This window comes from Etheostoma spectabile, chromosome 23 (assembly GCF_008692095.1).
Source record: "Etheostoma spectabile isolate EspeVRDwgs_2016 chromosome 23, UIUC_Espe_1.0, whole genome shotgun sequence".
Taxonomy (NCBI): Eukaryota; Metazoa; Chordata; class Actinopteri; order Perciformes; family Percidae; genus Etheostoma; species Etheostoma spectabile.
In genome coordinates, this window is record NC_045755.1 from 12,616,000 (window position 1) to 12,640,914 (window position 24,915).

At 38.9% G+C, this 24,915-nt stretch overlaps 2 protein-coding genes across 6 annotated transcripts in view; both read left to right on the plus strand.

The window, feature by feature from the left end:
• The window catches only part of exoc4 (exocyst complex component 4), a 122,606-nt gene extending 120,096 nt beyond the window's left edge, over window positions 1-2,510 (plus strand). The window contains exon 21 of the transcript XR_004327697.1: window positions 2,501-2,510. The gene's annotated coding sequence lies outside the window, so the exon portion shown is untranslated. The remainder of the gene's footprint in view (window positions 1-2,500) is intronic.
• Window positions 753-16,499, plus strand: lrguk (leucine-rich repeats and guanylate kinase domain containing). Of its 5 annotated transcripts, none has more exons than XM_032504987.1 (21): window positions 757-1,000; window positions 1,254-1,307; window positions 1,592-1,693; window positions 1,947-2,028; window positions 2,184-2,284; window positions 2,549-2,630; window positions 2,868-2,995; window positions 4,177-4,320; window positions 4,663-4,743; window positions 5,005-5,091; window positions 5,275-5,381; window positions 5,987-6,109; window positions 6,813-6,909; window positions 9,668-9,781; window positions 10,283-10,484; window positions 11,294-11,404; window positions 12,767-12,927; window positions 13,259-13,347; window positions 13,725-13,787; window positions 15,123-15,223; window positions 15,629-16,499. In XM_032504987.1, the coding sequence occupies exons 1-21, from the start codon at window positions 995-997 to the stop codon at window positions 15,787-15,789; spliced, it is 2,196 nt and encodes a 731-aa protein (XP_032360878.1). In that variant the 5' UTR covers window positions 757-994; the 3' UTR covers window positions 15,790-16,499. The 5 variants fall into 5 exon arrangements, with proteins under 5 accessions (XP_032360882.1, XP_032360878.1, XP_032360880.1 ...); XM_032504989.1 differs by having other exon boundaries at window positions 5,987-6,103; XM_032504988.1 differs by having other exon boundaries at window positions 5,990-6,109.
• The last annotated feature ends 8,416 nt before the right edge of the window (window positions 16,500-24,915 follow it).

Sequence of the window (24,915 nt, forward strand, 5' to 3'; positions counted from 1 at the left end):
ACAGTCATATTTTCCATTGGGGGAAGACACAGCTGGCAAGAGTTCATGCACAGAGTAACACCTCTTTCACACATGACAGCACAGTCATCACTGTTTTATGCACCACCTTATGTCATATGAGCGAGACGGATCCAAAACCAACACTAGAGGATGTATTTTACCTGACGGCTGTGATGTGTTGTCTGACATGGTTGAAAGCTTGAAGTGCCGCTTATTGGAATCGGAAAAATAAACCGACAACATACAACCTGAAGGCTTGTGTTGTTGCTGTAGGCATACATTTTTATCTGTTGGCACGCATAATTTGTAGTTGTTTACATTTTACCTTCTCTTTTATTTTAACCGAGAAACACGTTTCTCATTTTAGTTCAGTTGCAAAATTAATATGTTAAAATGCCTCAAGTTGTTGAATCTAGAAATTATGATAAATTGGTCAATATCACAAAGTAAAAAAAATAATTTTGGTTTTAGTCAGACTTTAGTAAACTTGGGGTATTACATTGGACGCACCTAGGCTTGTGCCTTTTGGGAATGCGTGTCAAGTAAATAAAGTAATTTGGGCTATTAATGTTTTCTCTTTGAATATTTTAATTGCTTTAATGGCTGTTTACAACTCTCACAGATGCCTGTGCTCCATAAACTGTATATTAATATTAACAGTCTATGCTGTGCTTACACAGGGCCACTGTCGCTTTTGAAAGCCACCAACTACATGACCCACAACTCTTTTCGTCTCTCAATTTTAACGTTGCCTAGCGACGAGAGTGTGTACGCTTCATGTGAAAAGCTTGCTAACTTACTAGTTAGCTTGAACAAGGCTACTTAGACTTCAGTCCCTCGTCGCCGGGGTTTCATTATGGAATAATGAAGGAAAACAACGAGTCAACAGTTTTCCTCAGCCTCACCTACCTACTTTTCCCCAGGGTCCCTCAATGACGTTCCTTTTGCAGAGGCTTCCGGCTGCGGTGAGCTAACGTTAGAAGAAAACAAAGACATGGAGGTAAGAGTAGCACAACGTTACTTGAGTTGAGCTAGCGTTAGCTGTACAAACGTAATACGCTATAGCTAAATGTACTGTGCTAACTTCTTAGAAATTAACATTTGTGATTGTTTTTTTATGATAAAACGGTAAGTTGTAATGTGTCATTACTAATGTGCAATTGTAGCTGAATTGAATTGAATTGTAATAGTTGAAGAAACAAGTCAGATTGTCTTAATGGAGCAGTTTCAATAAAACTATTTGTTCTCTTCAGGTAAAGCAGCTAACATTGCACAAGAGGTCTGGGGAAGTAAAACAACACAGCAAGGTCAAATGGTTGATTATTTGAAACTTGTGATGGCGGCATTAACAGCAATTAGATTAGTGTGCATCCTTCTTAAGTGTGTGTAACGTTATTGCATTAATACACATATTCATGTCTGCTTTTAGTTGCTGTGAGCACTATAGGTGATGTTCTTAGTAGCCTCAGTCAATATTGCCTTCGAATTTTATAACTGCATTATTATTATTATAAGGATGCTCATAGTTCACTGCTGTCAATTCTCCTTTCTATTATTGTAATACTACATTTTAATGTTTTTCTGTTTACAGAAGGATGGTGTTTTAACTGCTGAGGTTGTCTCCAGCTGTATGTCCAACCTTGGACGCATTGGCACTGGGCTGCAACATTTGTACCACCAGCTTTCCCTGCCTGTAAGACACTTACCTCCACGTACATTAATTTAGTAAATTACATGATATGTCTAGAGTGTAGTCATTGAATACATTTTGTGTTAAAGCAATTAAAAAATATTCACAGTTTGGTCCACATAGACTACTGTTTTGCTTACTGTGTGACAAGTTTTGACTTCGGTTTTGACCAATGCATGTTAGCGATCAAAGAAAGAAACTGTCATTTTGAGGCAAATTAAGTTTAACAAAGGTTGTATTTTTCTCCTCTTTTAAGAATCAGGATCTCAGTGACATCTCTGTTTTATGCAATTATGTCCATCTTCAAAAGCTGGAACTGCCGCACAACAAAATTAAAGGTTACTTTTTGTTATTCTCATATTAATTAATTACGCATCCTTATACCTATTACGGACTTTTTTGAAAATATTCTAATTAAGACATGATTTGAATATTTGACTATATTGTTGTCTTCATCCTTTGATCAATTACTGTAACATTACTCACCTTCAAGATTTATCCTGTGTGAGCCACATGCCCTACCTCGTCATCCTGGATGCTTCTCACAATGACATCTCCAGCTTCTTTGGGTTCCAGCCACCCAAGAACCTAAAAGTAACGCAGGACCTTGAGCTGACAGGATAAGGCTTCAATTTCTTATGCTATTCCCTTAAGATAGGCCTGGATTTGTATAGCCCATCTGTAGTTTCTTTGAATATGCTTACAAGGCATTAACTGCCCTTGAATGACAGTGAACTTTAGTAGATAAAAACTTAATTCCCATTCTCTATGGATTCAGTCAGAGAATTTCTTTAGTGAGATGTACTGAAGACTTTTTATGATTTTTGTTAATATTGTGCTGCTTTTTTTTTTTTGCAGGAGGTCAATTTCTCCCACAACTGTATAACAAAAATGAAGGATTTGTCAGCCTTTTCATCTCTTAGTCATTTGGATCTGAGTTGTATCCTTACTAAGATACATTTACATTTATCCATGTGCAACCTGCACACACACTTCCTGTGTCTGACTTTGCCTCTTTCTCTTTCAGTCGCACACTCAGTAATTTTTTACAAAATCCTAAAGCTTTTTTCTTTACCTGCTGTATGTATGATCATTTATATGAATATGTACTTAAGAAACGCACTATGTTCAGCAGCATTTTTCCCTTTTGTATTATTCTTAACATTCCCATACTCAGACAACTGTCTCAGTGAGATCAGTGGCCTTGAGCATTGTTGCAAGCTCACCCATCTCAGCCTGGCACACAACAGGCTCTCTAGGATCAGCGGCCTGGATAGTCCCGTGCTTCTCACACACCTTTGCCTTGTGGGTCCTACTCTATTACAGTCAAAAATATGAGCAGAGTGCACATTCACACACAAACATTCATGCATACAGCATATTCAAGCACTTACTCACAAGCATGAATTGTAAACAGAAATCTGAAAATGTCTCTTTCTTTTCCAAACACTTAGATGTATGGCTTTGCAGGACGTTGTTACCCTCCATGTGTTGTCTAGTACACACACACACACACACAGTAGGAGCTATTTTGCAATATTTTACCTCATGGATGCTACATTTTCACCTATTTATGTTTGCTCTCTATTGTCTCCCCTCTGGCTTTCTCTTTATGTATCTGTTTTTGGCTTCATTTTTACATTCAGCAAAACCTTGGCTCCCTGTACGAGAATCACCATATGGTCCAACAGCAGGCCTTTTCTCTCTCTCTCGCTCTCTCTCTCTCTTTCTCTCTGTGTGTGTGTGTGCACGTGAGTGTACGTGTGTACACATTCATGTTTTGTCCTTTATCAGTGTTTCCTCATTGTCAGCAGCCATCGTTATGGCTGTGTCTGCCCCTGTCTGGAGCTTTGCTTTGGGACCAGCTGCTGGTGTTTGAGTGAGCCTGGACCAAGTTCAGCACACACACTCACTCATACCTTGTTCATCCAGCATCCATCTAATCCCATCCCTGACCCCACTTCCTCACATGCTGGCTCCCTAAAGAGCACAACCCTGTCAGCCGGCCTGTTTCCCAGCCCATCACAGCACCGACCTAGAGCTTCAAGAGACCAGTGCAGTCACCCACCCCCACTGACAGCAGCCCTCTGCCAGGCAACATGCTTGGCAAGAGCAGGACGAGGTGTGGCCAGACACCTAGATAACAGCTCCAGTCAGTCGAATGGAGTAAGAAGCAGGCTGGGGACGCTGATGAGGGAGGAGTGCCCAGGTCTGGTTCTTTAGTTGGTTAGCGTGCTGCGCTAGCACCTCGCCAGCTGTTTGGCTGTCAGTCCTCACCTGTCAGGGTTTAGCAGAGAGAGGCAGGCCTGCCACTCATGTCTGTATTAAGGGCAAAGAAGGTTCAGGCATCATGCAGAGTGACCACGGCATGTCCTTAATATTTATAAGTGGGATTCATTGCTTGAAGTCACTTATGTATGCATACATATTCATGAATATCATGTACTTACCTCTTTAAATGGGTCTTTGTTCCTGTTTGTGTCTAGAGGGGGAACCAGCTGAAGAGGATTGAAGGGTTAGAGAATCTGAAGAGTCTGCAGGTTCTCGACTTGTCTCTAAACCACATAACCAGTCTTTCTGGCCTCCAGCATCTCCGCCAACTGGGCTCCATAAATCTGGAGAAAAACTTGGTATTGATCTGAACAAAACTTCAGAAGAATTGCTAAACAGCACAAATGACAGCCTAAATCTTACATGCAATTAAGCTTATTAATGAGAGTAACATTTGAACAAACAAATTTACTGATAATAGGAATGCACTGTAAAACTAGCCGAAGCACAGAGGTTTAACACATTATGAAATGTCGACAAAATAGTGAGCGGACTCCAATATGAGTACACTCTAATAAAGGAACAAAATTATAGTTTGAAAAAATAGTCACAGACTGAGAGAATGAACCTTAATGCTCAACGAGTTTTTAATTTTATTAACTACAAACTGTTAAATGGAGTAATTTGTAATTTTGTTTCAGATCAGTGAAATACAGGAGTGCAAACACATTCATGATCTGTTCCTGTTGAGGGACCTCAACCTGCTGGGAAACTCCATACAGGTAACCCAACCCTTCATTGACCACATAGTTTCACTATGAGAACATTTATTTTTATGTGTGGTGATATACTGTGTATGACAGAGGTCCATCTTAACGCATCTAGTCCTCATGTGTTCTGTACCCAGCCTGTAAGCAATCAAAGGTCTATGATGACTTCCATCTGTATATGGCTTTTGAAAGTTGATGAAAGGCTGTGCTTCAAGTATGGATTCATCATACATTTTTGTAGCATACTTTATGCAATGTGAATGTAATTGGTAGGAGCAACCTGATTACAGACTCGCAGTTGTCTTCCTCCTGCAACATCTGACTGTGCTGGACCAAGCTAAAGTCACTGCAGAAGAAAAGGTAAAATATGAACGTAATAAATAGTTTCATGACCCGAGGAACTGTTGCAATTTAACACCACAAACACTGTGATCCCTTTTTTTACAAAGCTAGAAATAATGCCACCAACCGAATTCAACTGTTAAATTTTCCATGGATGCAGGATTGCTCATATGACACTTGATTACTTACCTTAAATCCCAGGTGGCATCAGTAAACAAGTATGACCCTCCTTTGGATGTGTTGGCTGCCAGGGATCATATGACCCACCTCGTATATCAGCTGATGCAGCCTCAGGTGCTCTTTGACAGGTTGGTACAAATGGACAGTACTGTTTATTATCCTAACATCTGAAATATCCTCTGCCTTGTTCCTAAATGTAAAGCTTAGGATCAAACACCCAACGGATTGAGTTAAAATAATCTTAACTATTCATTCTAATGTAGGAAAAGGGATAATACAACATGTTGACTATGTAAAGGTTTACAATCAAATGCGTTGATTAGTAACTATCGCAAAAGTTGCTTTCAAACCTGCGCAGCATTTTATCTGCAGTGCTTCTCTATTTTTCACATTATCTACTCTCTAAAAGAAAAACATGAGTTCATGCATCAGCACTTTTTTTTTTAAACATCCATCATCAGCAAATAAAATGCTGCAGCTACAGTCAATTTACTATTCTCCTCTGTGCTTCCTAGAAAGAGCACATCCATATTGCCCACAAGGCTCCTGTTTGTATTGACTGCAGGAGTGGCTTTCATGACTGGAGAAGTCTGTGCTCTGTCTTTATGGATTAATATGCTTAACTCTTGCTCATCTCAGAGCGAACGTAATTGTAAAGTTTATCAGAAACCTGTGTGTGTGTATATGTATATGTGTGTGTGTGTGTCTGTGTGCGTGTGTCTGTGTATCCAAGCAGTACTATGCCCAGTGCAGACTCTCCATATCCTATGCTGGTTCTGACCGGTCCACCGGGCTGTGGGAAGAGGGAGCTGGCTCACAGGCTGTGTCAGGAGTTGAGCGACTACTTTGCGTACGGGTCAGGCTCAAACCTTCTGTACACACACCCACACGTGATGGTCGCATGTAGAGTTATTATTCAGAGATAGTGTCAGCTAACACTACTTGCGTTGTCACTTAAATAAATAACCAAATTCAGTAGATTAAAACAAGTTTTGAAAAATTAACTGTCTAATTGTTATTTAATATGTAAAACAAGTTTTGTTAATGGTGACAGTAAAGCTTTCAAAAAGAAATCTAATCTCAATATACTGTTGGTAGTTGTGGTGTGACAAGTTAAACAATTGTTTCGATCTGTTTTCTCTTTTGTACCTTGTACCTTACTGCTGTGGAAGTCAAACAGCTGCTCATGATATGAACTACACAGTGGAGTTTGGTGAACTTAAGAAATGACCTAAAAGCTGCACGGATCTGCAAATTGGGGTGGTTATTCTCAGTGGGACTCACTTAGTTTTAGCAACCCTTTGGTGTTAATGCAATTACATTTGTAAATACATATTACCAACAGGATAAAAAGAAGCATTTGCTCCTGAATACATATTAAAGAATAGGTCAAATATTCGGAAGGAGCCCTCCTACTGGTCTCCTTTGATGGTTGCAGGTCTAAGATTGTTCACATACTGTGTGTGTGTGTGTGTGTGTGTGTGTGTGTGTGTGCGTGTGCGTGTGCGTGTGCGTGTGCGTGTGCGTGTGTGTGTGTGTGTGTGTGTGTGTGTCCACAGAATCTCTCACACCACTAGGGGGCCCTACTCCAAAGAGGTGCATGGAATTGATTACCATTTTGTCAAAGAAGAAGATTTTCAGAACATGATTCAAATGGTGCGTTTTTTTGAACATTACAGCCCTTGACATTTCAAAGTATTTCAACATTCACATTAATCATGTGCACTCAGTGTCTTAAATCATGCAACAGATTAACATTTATCACAAGTTAAGTGAATATACTCTGGATTTTGAAAAGCTTTTTTTTCGCTGATTCACATAACTCCCTCAGCAAGTTTCAAATTGAATTCACTCACTGGCCATAATGAATGTTTTTTTTTTATTAGAATTGATTGATTTTACTTTAACTGGCTGACATTTTAATTAACAAAGATACATTTATTTAAATTGAGCTTTTTTGATAAGGTGCTGAACATTTAACTATTAGCCAATTAGTTACATTTTCTCAGGAATGACTTGTCACAGCGTCTCCTTCAACATTTTTAGAGTAAGTTATGAGACAACTGACAAGGACACAGAGAGCTAATAGTACCATCAACATGCAGACACTGGTCAAAATTCCATAAAATACACAGTTTTCTTCAAGGGTCAGCAACGGCCAGGGTCTGATTTGATTTACATGATCAGTTTGTATTTTTGTTAATCAACAGCTACTGGATCTTATTCATTTCACCTACTTTTTTTCTTAAGTCAGAAACATACTGTAGGTGCTGAGGTCTGATGTCTTGGACACATTTGTTTTCCATCTTGTCCCTCTTGTCAAGGTGCTTGTTATGTAACAGTGGTGGGGGATGATGGATAGTGGTCTGGATCACGTAATGATTTACACAGTCATGCCTTTGGTGCTGGTGTGATTCCTTTTGTGTACTCCAACAGAGGAAGTGGATCAGGTTAACTTCACAGTATATCCCTCCTCCCCCATCCTGTCCTGCAGTTGATATGTCCATTATTTTCCTTTACCCTCCATTCTCCTGTTGCCAGCTACTTGGTTTATCGCTGTCCTGTCCTTGCTTTCTTATTCTTCATGCTCTCACCTTTCATTTGTAATCTGCCATCTTTCTCTTCACATGTGCTTCTCAGTAACAATGCAATCATGACCTCTTGAACCCTCTTATTGTGGCCCTTTAAAATTAACCTCAATCAGTAGTCGTTGGTACTTATTATACTCCTAACTGTGATGTAAACACAAGGAGCACCTGCTGTGCTAGTTTGTCTAAGGAGCATCAGACTTGTAAAGGAAGGTTTGAAAGGGTGCTTTAATTCCTGCTTAAATTATTATCTTGAGGAGACGCAATGAAGCGTATGCAAATTATCAGTAAAATGTTTTGTGTGTGCACATGAACGTTTCGTGTGAGCACATGAAAATAAACCCATTTTGCGCTGTTATGAACAGGGCCAGTGCCACAGTCAGCAGCACTGCAGCAAAGAACTCCGGTTAGAAAGGATGGCGGCTAAATATGAGTTTATAGATGCCAAAAGGCTTCAATTTGTCATAAGAGTGGAACATTCTAAAATGCTTAACGTGGTTTAATGCTACCTAAACAACGAATGATTACCACATCTCTCTCTCATATTGCTCCTCATCATAACCGCTGAAAGCAGAATTGTTGGTAATCATTGATAATTGTTTAGTTTCATAACCACGTTAAGCTTTTTCACGTTAACAGTTTTAGAATGTCCCATTCAGTTCTCGTATAATTAATTGAACACTCTCTTTCCTTATTTTTAATCCATTCTCCTTGCATTTTTTGTACATTCACCTATATATCCGTGAGTTGGCCAGATATTTGTAACTGTTCATAAATTAAAGTAATTGCCCGATCCAAATAGCAGTATCCTTGTGGCGGAACAGATTACAAGACTTTAAAATCCGTTAAAAGTCGAATCAAAACAATATAATGGTGACAACTTGCCAGAAAAGCAGCAATGTCCTTATAATGAAGACCTAGATTAAAATTTAGTGTAACTGACTCCTGTACTGTAGTCATTCTCTAGCTGTCACTGTCCCCATTATGGTATAGCTAGGCTACATCAATAAACAACATCAATAGGAACTTTCATGTGCGCATGTGAAAGTTTCACGTGAGCACATGAAACTAAACTTTACATTTTTTTTGCTCATGTCCCCTTAGGGGCTGTATAGAGAGGACAGAGTTGAGACACTTTTTTAATAAGGGTAAAACTTTACAAAATAAAGCCAAGTTAGATTACCAGTTTCTTGTTGACATATATCTTCTGGCTCCACATGTGGCCATTTAATTGACAGGCCAATTTTAACGTTGCTTTTTAAAAGTCTGTGCTCTTTAATTGCTGCAATTTTAAATTGAACAAACCAGTCAAAATAGAGATGCAAATAAATTCCTAAAAAGAAATACACAAAGATTACTTTTGCTCTAACAGCTACTAAATTACAGTGATATAATTTATACAAAATAAAGTTTTCTTTGGAATCATAACAAGTAGTTGTATATCTGAATTTACTTTTGTTACCACAAACTGAAGAACAATAATTACTTGTCTGATTTATTTTAGTGTTATAGACTATGCTCTTTAAATGCATACCGCCCTAAAAAGCTGGCAGACAAAAGGTCAGGGGGATGTTTGACAAGTAACAAAGAGAGATATTTTTGCCCTGGTCACCAGGTCAAAAGTTCAGTTCACAGGTGGGCAAATGACTTTAGGTTGTTAAACTTGACAGGACATGCGTTGGTTGTGAATATGTGTTAAATAGTATGTCCACTTAGGGAGATAGATTAAGCTCATAACTGTAACCATGATGAATAATGGGTCAATAAAGTAGTGCACTAAAATGATCTTGCATTCTTTCCCCTCATAACTGAAAATTGTCTTGTAGGGTAAGTTTATCCAGACCATGCAGTACGGGGGTCACAGCTATGGTCTGACCAGAGATGCCATAGAGGATGTAGCCAGAGAAGGACTAGCCTGCTGTGTGCATATGGAGCTAGAGGTTTGTATGGAAACTTCTTATCTGAGAGTACATCAAGCAGGCTAATACCATATGTGGTCAATAAAGCCAGTAGATTAACAAACATTTAATCAGACAGATTTAGAATCTACCAGCATCATAGGATCCTTTAAAAGGTGCAATTATCACTTTTGCAATAAATGTTGGCCATTGGTGTGGCCGTGCCTCAGTGGTAGAGTAGTGCCAATCGGAAGGTTAGTGGTTCAATCTCTGGCCCTGCAGTCAAAGTGTCCTTGAGCAAAACACTGAACCCCGAGTTGCCCTCAATGCTTGCACATTGGAGTGTATGAATATGTGTGAATGGTTCCTGTACTATATAAAAGCACTTTGAGTAGGCAAAGTATACTAGAAAAGCGCTATAGAGTAGACTAGAAAAACGCTATACAAATGCAGTCCTTTTACATTTAAAATTCAAAGTTGCAATAAAGAGAATATCAAACCATCATTGGAAAAGAACTGCAAACTGTTTGTCTATCCTCGCAGGGTGTGTTCAGTCTGAAGAACACCTACTTTGAGCCTCGATACATCCTGCTCATTCCCATCCAGGTGGAGAAGTACATGGACCACCTGAAAAGCCATGGTCTCTATACCCCAGCACAGATCGACATGGCAAAGTCACGTATAGAGCTCTACGCCAATACCAACAGGCAACGACTTGGATTCTTCGATAATGTTATTCCCTGTGGTACGGCAAGGAAGCATTTTTTTATTCAAGTATTTTTTTTTTTGTGACATGGAACGTATTTTTTCATGTTGTTTGATGCTGTACTTGATTGGTGTATATTACATACAGGATAATAGTGGTAGTTGTATATCATCAAATGGCTAATTAGATCTATTTTGCTACTTAGTTAATTAATATTTGATTGTAGTACAAGGTGTTACTATAAATATTTACAAATAATTTTCAACAAAAAAAAAAGTTAAACCATGAAAAAAGAAATGTTCTTTCTAATTATTTAACTTTTAGATATTATGTTATTGTGTTGTCTTTTCTGTGATTACTCTGTGATTTGGCAGTTTGTCATTGTAGTGCCGCTAAATAAATATATATATATATATATATATATATATATATATATATATATATATATATACAGTATATATATAAACATAAGCCATGGATGGCCTTAAGTGTCATTGGTATAGCCTTAGATTAATTTAACACAATGCACTAAAATCCATATACAACACTTTCAATCCAATTACCACATGTATTAAAGGCACGTAGCCACGGAATAGCTGTGTTTATCATTCCCTCATGAAAGCACTCAGACATGTTAGCTGGTTTCTTAATGAGATGAACATACAGGGAGCGCAGAACCTCATCACTTTTATGCACTGCTAGCTAGCGCCTCATTACACTAAGGTCATCATCCCCATATCTTTGATTCATTACTGTTTGATGGGAGATGCATTGGCTCTGTTCACAACCAGATTGTGTGTGTGTGTGTGTGTGTGTGTGTGTGTGTGTGTGTGTGTGTGTGTGCGCAGATGACTGGGATAAAGCCTATCAGACACTGAGGCAGGTAGTTAAGGAGTACCTGTTGCTAGAGGAAGAAGGAGAAAACAACAACAGAGGCTCCCTTGACAACAACTCCACTGGTGTGTATTTGTTTGTTTGTTAAGATCATCATTAGCAAACTCAAAGTGTCAGGGCCTACTCATTATGTGGTATTTTACCAGTACACCCTAGCAACATGTCCACAGATAGAATATGGACAGTACTGTGTGAACCAACCTAATAAGAGAGAAGGGCTTAAACGGAATCAGAGAGACAGTTTTGAACCAAGACGCCCCAACTCAAAGTAGTTTCCTGTATATGTGTCACGTGGGCTCCGCCACGGCCACGCCTCTTTAGGAGACAAGCGGCAGGTCTGTGTGAATTGTTTCCAACAGGACAAGTGAACGTAAACACAGATTAGGAGGGATTATTTCATAGTACTACCCCATAGTAGTCACCAAAGTAAATATTGGACCCATTCTTCACAAGCCACATATCTCCAGAACATTCTGACACTAACATGGCATTTTTCAGAAGGACACAACAGGAGACCTGTTTCTGTCTCAGGACCAAACTCTCACGAGATCTGGCAACACAGAGAAGCTAACGTCAGCAAATGTTTGTGAACACCCTAAAAAAAACTAAACTCTGTGATGCTAAATATGTATTTTACCTGTGTAAATGTCTAATGTTAGCAAAAGAACATATTAACAAATTATTCAAATATAGCTTTGAATTCATCCACATGACGTTCACTACACGTTAAACAAGGCCACGCCCCTTTATACCATTGGGTCTATCTAATCTCTACACATATACAAATTTAGTATAGAGAATCTTTGACTAAAAAATCAGACATATTTTACTTCTGTTGACGCTCAGAGCAGCCGTGTTCAGTTGTGAGTTCACGGTTGGTGAGCTTTTTCCCACTTTCCGAGTCAGAAAGAGGGCTTCAGTAGGCGTTCCACGTGAAATCTATGACTGGAAACTCAAAAATTCCAACTTTCCAGTTCAACTGGAACTACTATAAGACTGAAAAAAATACTCAAATGGCATCACTTGAGTATCTCAGCTTGGCCATTCACCACTTAGAAAGGGTCTGATAAAAATATGCTATTAGTTGCATTTTTGGAATTTTACTCATGCAAGGAACTTAAAATATAAGCATTAATTACACTGCATTATTTTTTACTTTTCTTTTTTAATCTGACCCTCTATTTTATGGAAGTGCAATACTAGATCGCTGGAGCGCTCCTTCAACTCGGCATGAATAAGATTTGGCAATGTCTAAACAAGAAAATGTTGTCTGTAAATCTGTTTTCATGCTCTACATACAGTAGTGTATTCACTACTTATGTGCATGTATACACAGTATATGCGTCATGTGCCTTATGTACTTATGTATGCTGTAGCCACATATACAGTATTACACAGTATTGAATTATCTGTCTCATCTCTACCAGGAAACGAGCCAGAAGAGAAGCCAGCTTCACCACCCCTGCCGAGGTCAGGATCCGGCACACTGGCATCACACTCTGCCACAGCTCTTGACCCCTCAGATCCCTCCTACAGAAACTATTTTACCAAGATCCATGCAGAACTCAGCCCTCAGAAGAGCCCCGCTGTGAGTTACAAGATGTCTGATGAAAAATGTATTGATAATGACTGATAATAAAGACTGTAAGTGAATAGACATCTAAACTGTAACATAAATGTATAGGAAATAATCCTCAATTTTTCAGACAGGATGCACGCTCATTTTCTATCTCTCGCTGCCATACATCATCACTCCTGGTCCCACTTCCCTCCCCTTTTTCCCCAGTTCTCCTTTCCCCTTTAATCACCCTCCACTTAAACTCCTGTTTCTCACCTGCAATTCCCATTTGTCTCCACTTCCTTTCACCTTCCCACTTCTTCTCAACTACTCCTTATATTTCCGCCTTTCTCCTCTGCAGGAGCTAGCTTCCATCAGGAGGCGTGAGCAGCTGGTGAGAGAGGCAGTAGTGGGGAAGAGTCCAGGGGTCTACAGCCAGCTCTTTAAAAGGTTCATTATAAGTAGCATGCACTCCACCTCACATCAATGCTTAATTTTAAGTGGGCACTTTCAGTGGGGCCAAATTGGTTTAATATGTGCACTTGTCCTTATTGTGTTTTGATGGTTTGTTTTGGGTTATTGTTTGACCTTGGAGGTGAAGTGGCAGGTGACCACATTATTTGAATCTGAGTGTTTGTTAAAACGATGGGCTTTTGTAGTGGCACTCTCCTCTCAGTTGTCCTAAAATATAGCTGTCACCACCTGTAATGACTCCACCAATTTTGAATGGAAAAATCTGATTGTGAAATTGCTTTTCTGTATGCGCTATACTTATGAAGAAGAGGTATTCAATTTAGTCTTATTGACCTCTTTTTTGTTTACCTCAGCTCTGCTCAAACAGCACCATCATCACTGCAGAAGCCTAGTACTCATTTAAGTGAGGACAACAGGTAAGAACACACACACATATGCATATACATTTACAAGTGCTCACACTCTACCAATGCAGACAAAAGTCAGAAGTAAGGCCAGATGTCACTTTATGAGAATAACAGATTTATATCAAAGTTTGATTCTTGGTTTCTAAACTTATAATAATAGCATAATGATTTAAGATGAGGTGAGAGAAGCCAGAGGAAGTCTTGTGTTTTCATAAAATCAATCTGAAGATTTAGGAGCTGGAAACTGCTTTTGTAGTAGTATTCGTTACTCCTTATAGGCCTGTTTTTACAACATATGTTCACTTTTATAGAGCTCATTCTACTGGTATAAGCCATGTGGGGGAAAATCTGAACACACATGCCCAGACACACACTTGCTTACATATACAGTATATACAGTGACTCAAGAGTTTATAGCTTCTGCTGTTTTTTGTCCCCTTTGTGTTTACACCTACACTTAATAAAGGCGTACTGCACAAACCTGAATTTAATCAAATATTGACATAGTATGTGTGGTTATGTGCTTTTCTCAACTGAACAAATTAGCATAAATTTATTTCATTCCTTTTGAAAGAAAATATCCAGTATCCAGTGTATAAGATACATACAGACTATGTAACATAGTATGTTTGTTCAAAATGATTTTGTTCCCCTTCGGGTTCATTTTCTCATAAGGCAAGTTTCACCAAACTTGTTGAAAATCTACAAGCTCTGTCAATGCAGTCTGAGCGAAACATGCCCCCCAGTATGTACTGTTAGCATTACTCAGCCCTTCAGTATTTCTGTAGAGGATTCCAGACATCTGCGTACTTGTTGGCAACTCTCTTAATAGGGACGTGTCTTTACTTGTGTGTGTCTATCCTCACATACAGTAACAGAAGAACGTTTGTATTTCTGTAATAGGATTTGCTTTGTACGTATTTGTGTTTGTGTGTTTGTGTTCATGTGTGCTTGCGTGTGTATGCATCTTGCATCGTAGACTATTCTTTATGCGTAAATTCAACAAGAAAAATCTATACTTGTTTGTTTATCGAGTACCAATTGTCATCCCATAATGAATGTCTCATGGATATGGATAGTGTAGCATGTGGTCAAACACACTGGCAATACATCAAGTTCTGGCGTCCCCTCTTGGTGTTCCAGGCATTATGGTAAAACTTCCAAAAGCACATTCTGCTAAATTTTCTTTTAGCAGAAGCTTCTCACTATATTTCTCACTTGTCATTGGTACCTTTAACAACTTAATGTTTGTTTCACTGCACACATCACACTTTTCTCACTACATGCACTTCCTTGTTCCTTTTCTCTCCTTGTCTGTTTCTTTTTCCCTTACCTTTTTATAAGCAACTCGGATGAGTCTCGCGCCAGTTCAGCCACGGGCTTGTCTGGTTCAGTGGAGCCGTTTGATATGTCTGTGCAGGGACACATTTTGGAAGCACTAAAAGGTTATTATTGTTTAGTTTTTTTATCATTGTTGGGTATTTCTGTGTTGTTATATGTAGAAATCAAAGAGAGGAAAGATTTTAAAAGCGGCTAGAGGCCAGGGGAAAAAAAAGTTTAACAAATAATTTGTGTAATACTAATTATTGCTTTAGGTTTTAACACTTTTCCAAACAATGCAAAGTATATTTTTTATTTATATATACAGTACATATACCAAGTTATTATATGTTATTATATATCCTTATTTTTCACTTGTCATTCATTTTATCGTTTAATCTTTACTGTCAGTCACTAAAACGTCTGATTATATGATAAGATAGCTGGCTGTATTAAGTTCTATTTGTTTATGTGTTTCCATATCTGTGCTTGCTAATAAAATATTCCCATTTCATACCTCCTGGCATCAGGCCAAACTCCTGAAGCCCACTATCCAGGCACAGATCAGCTAGCTGTGGCCGTGTCTCCCTCCTCCGATAGACGTCCGGGATCCGACATCAAGCCCATTCTGCCACCAATCCCCGCTGGGCGCAAGACCCCTGCATCGCCCAGCCCGGCTCCTTCACCCTGACACCCAAACACAGCAATTGATGCGGGAGGAAATGTAGACAGGGAAGGATAGCTTCACATAGTTTAGACTAATCAGTAAACGTAAAGTAACTTAAAATATAGGTTTAGCCTGTGATATAAGAAAATAAAAAAATATTCCCCCGGCAAAACAGACAACTGCAAAACCATGCGCTTGTTGCTATCTTCAAACTATACACACTATGATGTGATCCTCGCCCAGGCCAGACACTTTCAAAGTTCGGCTTTTTATCTTTGTAGAATTACTATCTTACTGGCCTAGGGGTATAGTAAGTGTTGACATATATTATGATTTAAGCTCCTTCACAGATTGAGGAGCATGTCTTTCAGTCATGATAAATATAGTAGCGTGTTAAAGAAAATAGCTCCAATGTGTTTTAATATTAAAATGTTAAAATTCTTGACTAAAGGATGGATCTGTTTAACTTGTTTGTACATGTCATGTCTTATGAATGGAGCATTCATTTTCCTGACAGTGAAGTGGCATTATAGTTCCTACTGTTCAGTAATCTCATCAAAGAGGAGTTTCCATTGACATTATCGATACTAATTTTTAATATGCAGCATGGAGCTCTCGTCATTGGATGATAAATACATCATTATCTTTATCTCTTCTGATGGGATTATTTATTCAACTTGAAATGCATTTAGATGGAAGTTGTTGACAGGTATTAAACATTAAACCATCACAAACAACTTAGTGTGTTTTTGTCTGTGTGTGTGTGTGCATGCGTGCGTGTGTGCGTGCACGCGCACGTGCGTGTTGCACACAACCACGCTTACCTGTGCATCCGTGTGTTTATGAATTTTGCAGTGTTCATTTTTGATTTATTGTAAATTGAAATAGTCATCTGTCACAGATGTATGCATTGCTTATTTAGCCGATGCCTCATCCAGTATGCTTGTAGGTGCATGTGAATGTGCACATACGGTGTGCATGTGTATTCATAGATTCCGCACACAAGCAAAACACACCTGGCCATCCATCACTGTCTGTCTTCCTCTCAGGCAACAGATGTTGTCATAATTCTTGAAACCAGAAAGTGTCTTTAGGGCCCCTGGGTTCTAACCTACTTACACTGCAATGTGCAACCCTTACTATCGTTTATCATGGACTAACATGTTGTCTTCGTTTGATTTAACAACACTGGTTACAGCTATGTGCATGATAATGGTTTGCTAAAGCCTGTTTACAGAGGATAGTAAGTATAACATCAGGTAGAGATGAGATGATGAGTAACAGGAATTTTCCTTATCCCTACTATATTTACCCTCTGATTATCTACACTTTATGCATGTCTTCGTCTCTGCTTGTCAATTGATTTTTCACACATCTGTTACTGTCTGTCTTTGTCTTTGTGCTTACCTGTTTGCAGTTTTAACTTTGCATGACTACAGCAGCTACTCACCCTGCTTGTTCACAAATGTTTAAAAGACTATGTAGTAAATCTAATGGTTACAAATGTTACAATAGTTATCTGATAACAGAAATGTAACTCTTGCATCAAACCTCCAGTTCTGTCTGCTGGTTTCAATGCATCACACCCAACTTTTAACATCATACTGCAAAACAATGTCCATAAAGAAAGTTTAAACACCGAACAGAATGCGTGTAGAATGCACCACACTGTCTTCTGAACCACTCGTTTTGACTCACTTCACCAGCTGCTGAAAAATAAACATGTCACACACACTTTCATAAAAAAAAAAATCTTATCCTCAAGACAGGAACACATTTCATCAAAGAGAAAAGGAGAGCCCATCTTCTGTAAGAAACAAAGACTTTCCTAAATCTAAGATTTATGTATGCAGGAAAGAGCTGTTATGGAAGAGATATGCAGAAGCACGTTATCATTCTTCACAAAGCTGAAGTACCTGATGTTATGAATACATCTGTATGATATTTGTAAGACATAAGCTACAGAAGGAAAGAGCATTAATCTAACAGAAGTGGTAAAAAATAACAGAAATCGTAAACAACTACATCAGTTTGACTAACTGAGCAGATATCACGCTTGTTTCAAAAACTGCACTATGGTCTTGAGTAGTAAATATCCTTGTGTGAATCAATAGACGAAGGGGACGGGAACCCTGCAAGACTCTGAGGTTTAATTCCCATCATAGTGTGTGATTTTAAAACTATACTTTAATATGTTTATGTTGCTATAATAAACTATTGCTGTATGCAAACTGTTTACACATACATTTCAAAGTAGACTTTTGAAGATAGAAATAATCTCCTGAAATGTTACTAGTTTTCACTGTAAGAAATGGTCTTTAGACAGCTAATGTATTCAGTCAGCAGTCACCTTCAGTTTAATAAAACAATATTCTTACGTTGCCAGAGCTATTTCCATTCTCCATTTCACTGTGCTAACACAGAATACAGCTCTGGCTGATGCTGTCGTTCTGAGATAGTTGAAAAATAATAATTTTAAATATTTAAAACCAATCAGAATTTGTCTATGATGGCCCTTAACTGTGTTACACTTACAGGGACTGTTTAAATATAGTAAAAGTCAAACAGACTTCCTCCATTCTCTGCCCAATTTGACAAGGATCCATTCAACTGTGAGTTCCTGCACTCTTTAGAGCTGCCACAGTATATAAAAACTTTCAATTATACCCTTGCTTTACAGTGACAGTGATTTGTTACAGGTCCAGCAGTTAACAGCTAGTTCCCCTTACTATAGGTTTTCCTTTTAAAATGTCTTGTGAAAAAGCTGGAGGAGAGAGGGAGGGTCATGAGGCGGAGAATGGACTTGGAAAATAATCTGTAAAAATATAATAACATGTTACAGGTGCAGCTGTAAATGTGGTAACTAACCTTGGCACATGTAGAGTGGACAGTATTAGGGAGGAGCAGGGACACACCTACTCATTTCAAGCTCAAACATACACATCCTTCCTACAGAGATTAAGTGAAATTCTTGAAATTGAAAGTCTTTGCTTTGCCTTTGTTTCTTCATTTAATGTACCTGTATTCTCTGTGTGGAACGCACAGATGGTTTAAAGAACAGATCATCAATAGCACTCAAATTTGAAAACTGGTTATATTTGTCGGCTTGCATTAGTAATTATTTTTATGCAGATGAGGTTTTCACGGTTCCTTAAACAGATGTATTAGTAAGGTTAAGGACAATGAGAGCAGACAGGTTCCACGTGTTTTGGATTTGTGCTGAACTTGCTGTTTTGATTAATGGATATTTGCTGGAAGTGTGTTGGAGCAGCATGAAGGACTTACTGAAGCACTGACCTTCATGTGCTGGGCTAACTTCTTCCCTCTAATTCATTCTTTGATGTGAAGTACATTTACTCAAATACTGAACTTAAGGACAGTTTCAAGGTGCTTTTACCTTACTTAAAATGTTTCTGTTTGTCTGTAATACTACTTAATACTCAATATATTCTGCTATCACATTTCAGAGTGAAATATTATCAGTAACTATTAACTTTAACAAATTGAGACACACACCAGTGTCAGGTTTGTACTAAAAAATATAAATGTGAGAATATGCTCCCGCTCTGACATTTAAATGATGATTACTTTTAAAATTATCAGTTATAATAAGCAAAAAATAAGATATGTTTGATGGCTGTTTAAAACGTTGGTACATTTTCTGATGACATGTCAGTACTTTCACATAATTGCTTAAGTGCTATTTTAATTCAAGTAAAGGATGTACATACTTATTTTATCTCAGCTCACACATAACAAACACACACATGCATGCTTTTAACCACAGCAGTTTCTAAGTCTAAATAGACACATGCACAAGGGTCTTACATATCCCCGTAAGAGTAAGTTAATCGGGCTATATATGTCTCCATTTATAAAATAACCACCCAAAGGAACACTTTCTTTAGGCCTTGACATGAAGTGCTTATCTTTCCTTGCCAAATATTTTCTTTCATTCCAGTATGTCATTATCTACCATACGCACAATGATGCTTTACCTCAAGGGTAAAAGCTCCAGATTGGAAGCTGTTACCAATGGCAAAGACTTAGCTATTTCGGAGGGAACACTCTGAATTATTCTCTGCAACCTTTCTCTCGCCGTGCTTGTGTAGAGGATGTTGGAATAGGTCAGGGTGGTGATATAATGAAAGCTTAAATAAGACGCACACACAACACACACCTCCGCATTAACTCTGCCGCATGATGTGGCGCCACACTCAGTAACTATGGCAACGGCACACTGCATTGCACCTCCCTGTGTGTGTGTGTGTGTGTGTGTGTGTGTGTGTGTGTGTGTGTGTGTGTGTAACTCATCACTGTGTTCCCTGTGGACAGATTAATTCCCTGCCAGATTCATTCCCTGTCAACTTGCTGAAACAAAAAGTTTCTGTTTTAATTAGTTCGGTGCAGTGTCTCGCTTCATCTAGCTATCTATGCAGTGTCTCTCTCTCACATTGGCTGTCTCTCTCTCCTCCTTCACTCTTTCTCTTGCTCTCTAGTGTAATTAAAGACAGTCAGCGTGGATAATAGAACTGTAATAGTGTGTAATTGCAATAATCAATACACAGTGCATACTAAGTAAATTGCCATTTACAAATATACAGAGAGGAGGCAGGATATCTCACAGAGCACAACACATAATTGGCACTCATTCATTTACATGTTATTTATGCTGTAATTGGTCATGTTGTGTTTCCCTTTAAATGGAAAACAAATAGACAATATACTGTGGTTGTTATGTACTTAGAGCATGTAGCAGTTAATGTGTATTGCTTAAAACATATCATAGCCTTAAGGCAGTAGTTTAACATTTCAGAAAATACACATATTCACTTTATACATTCTTCTTCTTGAGGGTTAGATGTGTGTCTCACTGTACATCTGAATGGCGAATACTGTATGAAACAACAACCAGCAGCCGATTACTTTAGCTTAGCATAGACTGTAAACAGGGAGAGCTCTAGCTGGCTCTGTCCAACTGGATTAAACAAACAAGATAGAACATGTCAGTTATTAAGCTTTAGAGATGCTGCTGGGCAGATGTTATTATATTTGGACAGAACAGGAGCTGTTTCCACCTGTTTCCAGTCTGCACATCTCTGGGCTTAGAAATCAAATCTATTTGTCATTTTGTGAGATACTTTTGTTAAGTATGTTGTTCAAATATTGAAGTATTTGGATTTACTTTAAATATGTACTGTATGCGGAGAGGGATAGTTATGACATATATATGCTGACTATATGGGATTCCTTCATTCAAAAGCTCAACCATGTTGTACACCATGTGTCATAATTGTTGGTTTCACAGAACTTAGCTGATAATGATTTTACTCAGTGATTTACTTACTATTATTTACCTATTACATCAAGGACATTGGCTTACAGTTGAAACAAACTTTTCAGACTGTTTCTTATGTAAGAAGACAAACTAAGCCACACAATTATGTAACACAGGATTTGTTTTAGTTGTTGTAATCTTGCTTGCAAACGTTTGAAGTGACAAGCCAGCACAGCAATAATGTGGGAGAAAACACACACACACACACACACACACACACACACACACACACACACACACACACACCCTCAACTCTATCCTTCTCCCACTCCTGCCACATCTGCTTGGTCCCCTCAGGCTGTGGGTCAGGTAGAGTGAGCTCTCAGTAGGTGGAGGAGGTGGACATGCCCAGACAAAAACTGCCCCCCTCCAGGGTGGGCTGACCTCTCCTGGGAGCCAGGTAATGTCAAGGGAGCAGAACTACGGAGAGGAGGGGAAGGAAAAGGAGATAGTTTGGCTGTGTTTGTGGATTTCTACTCAGGTTGGATTTCACAGTCTGTGCATGGAAGTGTGTGGATGTGTGATTGTGTACACATACTTGATCTCTCCTTTTTGATATTTTTCAAGGGTCTTGACCTTTAATCATACTTTTAACCTTTGTTTTGACGGCGGCTCTCCAAAGGGTGATGACAGCAGTTTTCATAAACCTTTTTATCTCCTCTCCGCCTACACTACCCATCCCCATCTCTGTATTTCTCCTATTCCATCATATCTCTAGCTTTCACCCTTTTTTCTCTGCTTCTCCACTATCTCCATGTGTTTTCTCTCTTTCCGCAGATGTTATCTGCTGCTCCTCCTCCTCTACAAGTAGTCTCCATCACCTCATCTCTCTGTCTCCCACTCTTTCATCTCCTGTGAGAAGTGCTGAACCATACAGTAGTAGCCAGAATAGCTAGACCATGCCACAGATTCACCATGTGTTAGCAATTACTAAACATTTTTTGGTCATTCTTTCTTTTCATGGCCCCCTTTTCCATTCCGTCTAGAACCATTGTATGCCATGCTCTCATTCAGAAATCATTACTTCTCAGTTATTTTCCTCGAGCAACTCCAGCCTCTCCATGCTATATTCTCATTACCTTCTCCTCTTCTGGCACTGTATCTCCGGATTTTACTGCCTCTATTCCCAGCATTTAAATTCCCCAAAGTTGTTGCCTTGTTGCACCCACAGTCCGCTTCTCATGAAATCAAGTGATCCACTGAATATTTCCTCTCATAGCATCCCCGAAAAGAGGAGGAAAGGCTTCTGACTATGCAACAAATTACCCCCCCCAACTGTCCAAAGCAGGATATTTCAAAGGGCACTTGATGGGAGAGAAGTGTCAAAAGAGACGATTATGGCTGAGGGATGAGAGACAGAGGTGGATTATGTGGACAAAGGTTATGTGACAGTTGTGAAACCCCCCAGGTGTCCCTGCTTTGAAATCTTTCACCCCACCATATGTTCACGCTCTAATGAATGTGCTATCTATTTACTCCTGGTTAGCCAGGGTTTGTGGAGTCCAGTAAGCAGGGTTTGATGCAGAATCAGAATGTGTCGATGGATGAAAGAGGGCATGTGTGCACATGTTAGTATATACCTGTATTTTGTGTTTATAAAATCTGAACATTGTGAAAGTCAGTAAATGGGAAACCTTGGTGCAGCTCATTATAAGCTCATCTCATCATTGAACCACATTTACCTCTCCACGTCTCTGTTGGTTGTCATGTTCATATGCGACAACAAAAAAAATACTTTCATGAATTTTTATGTGAACACTTACTTTTGAATAATGCACATGAAGCAGCAGCTTTCATAGCGACAGTCCGCCCCCTGGCCATTTTCCATTCCATTGAGTACTGCCGCAGAGCTTCAGTGACCTGTTCTCAGCAGACAAACTGCGGACTTGTCTCTGCTTGTGTATGTGTGTGTGTGTGTGTGTGTGTGTGTGTGATCTCTCAGCCGTGGCCAACGTGCAATGTTGAACAACACAAGGAGATACTTTCCACTGAGTTCACTGCTTGACTGATGGATGGAGTGCATTTATACATATACAGTGTACAAAGAGTCCTCAGATATGAGCTCATGTCCTGGTTATAGTCAAAGTCAGGATGAATGCATTTGTAAACTGTAACCCATTAAGTAACTGGATATTTTGATAATCAGATGAAAAACCCAAACCACAATGATGGCTCAACAACAGATTAGGTACATTACAATTAATTTATCTGATGAAAGACTTTTTTTTCTAATTGTCAACAAATCCAAATAAACAAAAACAAAACAAACAAAGTATTGAACTAAAAAGTAATGCTTGTGTAGCAAAAGCCTGATCTAGCATATTTCTCTGTGCCACACACCTCCATTTTTTATCTAAAAACACATAAATGGGCCACAGCAGTGTTCCTTCATTATGATGAACATGGGCAGTGCACTGAAGTTCATTTGGAGTTAATCCCACATACACCATCCTGCTGCTATAAATACTGTATTACTAGACCTTCTTTCACAGCACTGTGGGGGAGGGTCTGGCTAGTCCACATTCAGGGATGGGAAAAAAACGTTCAGAAAGTACTGAGCACTGACTAACCTGTCTTTTATGGTATTTGTTGACAGTAACATTTATGCAAAGGTCTATTTTGGGCTACTTTCATCAAAAAATGGTTCTATTCCAGCACTAATGGGACTATACTGAATACCTGAGTAAACTCTGTTACTGTGCTTCACAGTCATGCTCTGTGAACTCAGTTAAATCCAATTCTGCTCTGTTCACTAAAGCTGGATTAGGTTTAGCAGTGCAGAAAAGCATAGAATAAAAGGTTGTGCAGCAAACTTCTTCAACACAATCTTAATAACCTTAACTGTTTGGTATTGATAAATAGTGTACTTTTATGAAGGATCAGTACAAACAGTCAACCTCTGGATTAGCTGGGCAAGAATATGTGAACATACAGAACAGCAACAATGTTTCTAAATGTGCATGCTTATCTATGTTTATCAGCATGAATATAAATTCGAAATTCAGGTACTGAGTATTCAACAATTACCACAAAATGTTTTTTCTCATTTTCTGCCAGATGTGTTGTACAGAGGTTGCCTGTGTTAAGCAATCACCTCAACATACTGTCAATTCTACTTGACCCATGTACTCTCTAAAATAGGTTGAGTTTAATTGGCAGAGTTTAGTCTAAATTCCCATGCTTTTTCCAAGCGGGATCAGTTCACAGAACCACCTGGATTTACATGTAATTAGCTTGACCTCCCTGTTGTTTGTGCTTTGCAGCCAAATGTTTGGACTGCCAAGTGAGAGGACTCTGTAACAGTCTGTGGAACGCAGGCACCCTGGCTGACAAATAATGTAAAAAAACTAAACACTTATAATAAACGATTGATGGCGCCAAACACACAATCAACTGAAGGGTTTTCTTTTCCCCTTAAGCAAAGCTTCATCATATATGCACAATTAAAATTGTCTTTAGACGTTGCTTCAACAAGTTCAGTCAAATCCTGTGTGAGTGTTGGAGTATGCAGACAGAGAGGGATGACTTCATGCTACTTGATTCTTGAATATTTGTGCTCTGCATCGAGCTGTGAAAGTGATTACAGTTGTAAACTTTTTCTTTCTGAGTGACAGACACATGGTCTTGTAGGCGAAAACATATGCCTACCCCTGATGAAAGGTTGCTCAGTGCCATAACTCCTGTTTTGACCTCATTCCCTGTCTCCCTCAGTCTCTGTCTCTCTGGTCTCTGATAGATTCAAAAGGCCAATTGTGGACAGCTGTTGCCCTTTGACATTCAGAAGTTGTCTAGTTCCTAAAACTCCCACACGC

Coding starts and splice junctions, on each gene's coding strand:
- lrguk (XM_032504987.1), top strand. Junction 5,092..5,274: donor AAGTCACTGCAGAAGAAAAG/GTAAAATATGAA, acceptor CTTAAATCCCAG/GTGGCATCAGTAAACAAGTA. Junction 11,405..12,766: donor CCTTGACAACAACTCCACTG/GTGTGTATTTGT, acceptor CATCTCTACCAG/GAAACGAGCCAGAAGAGAAG.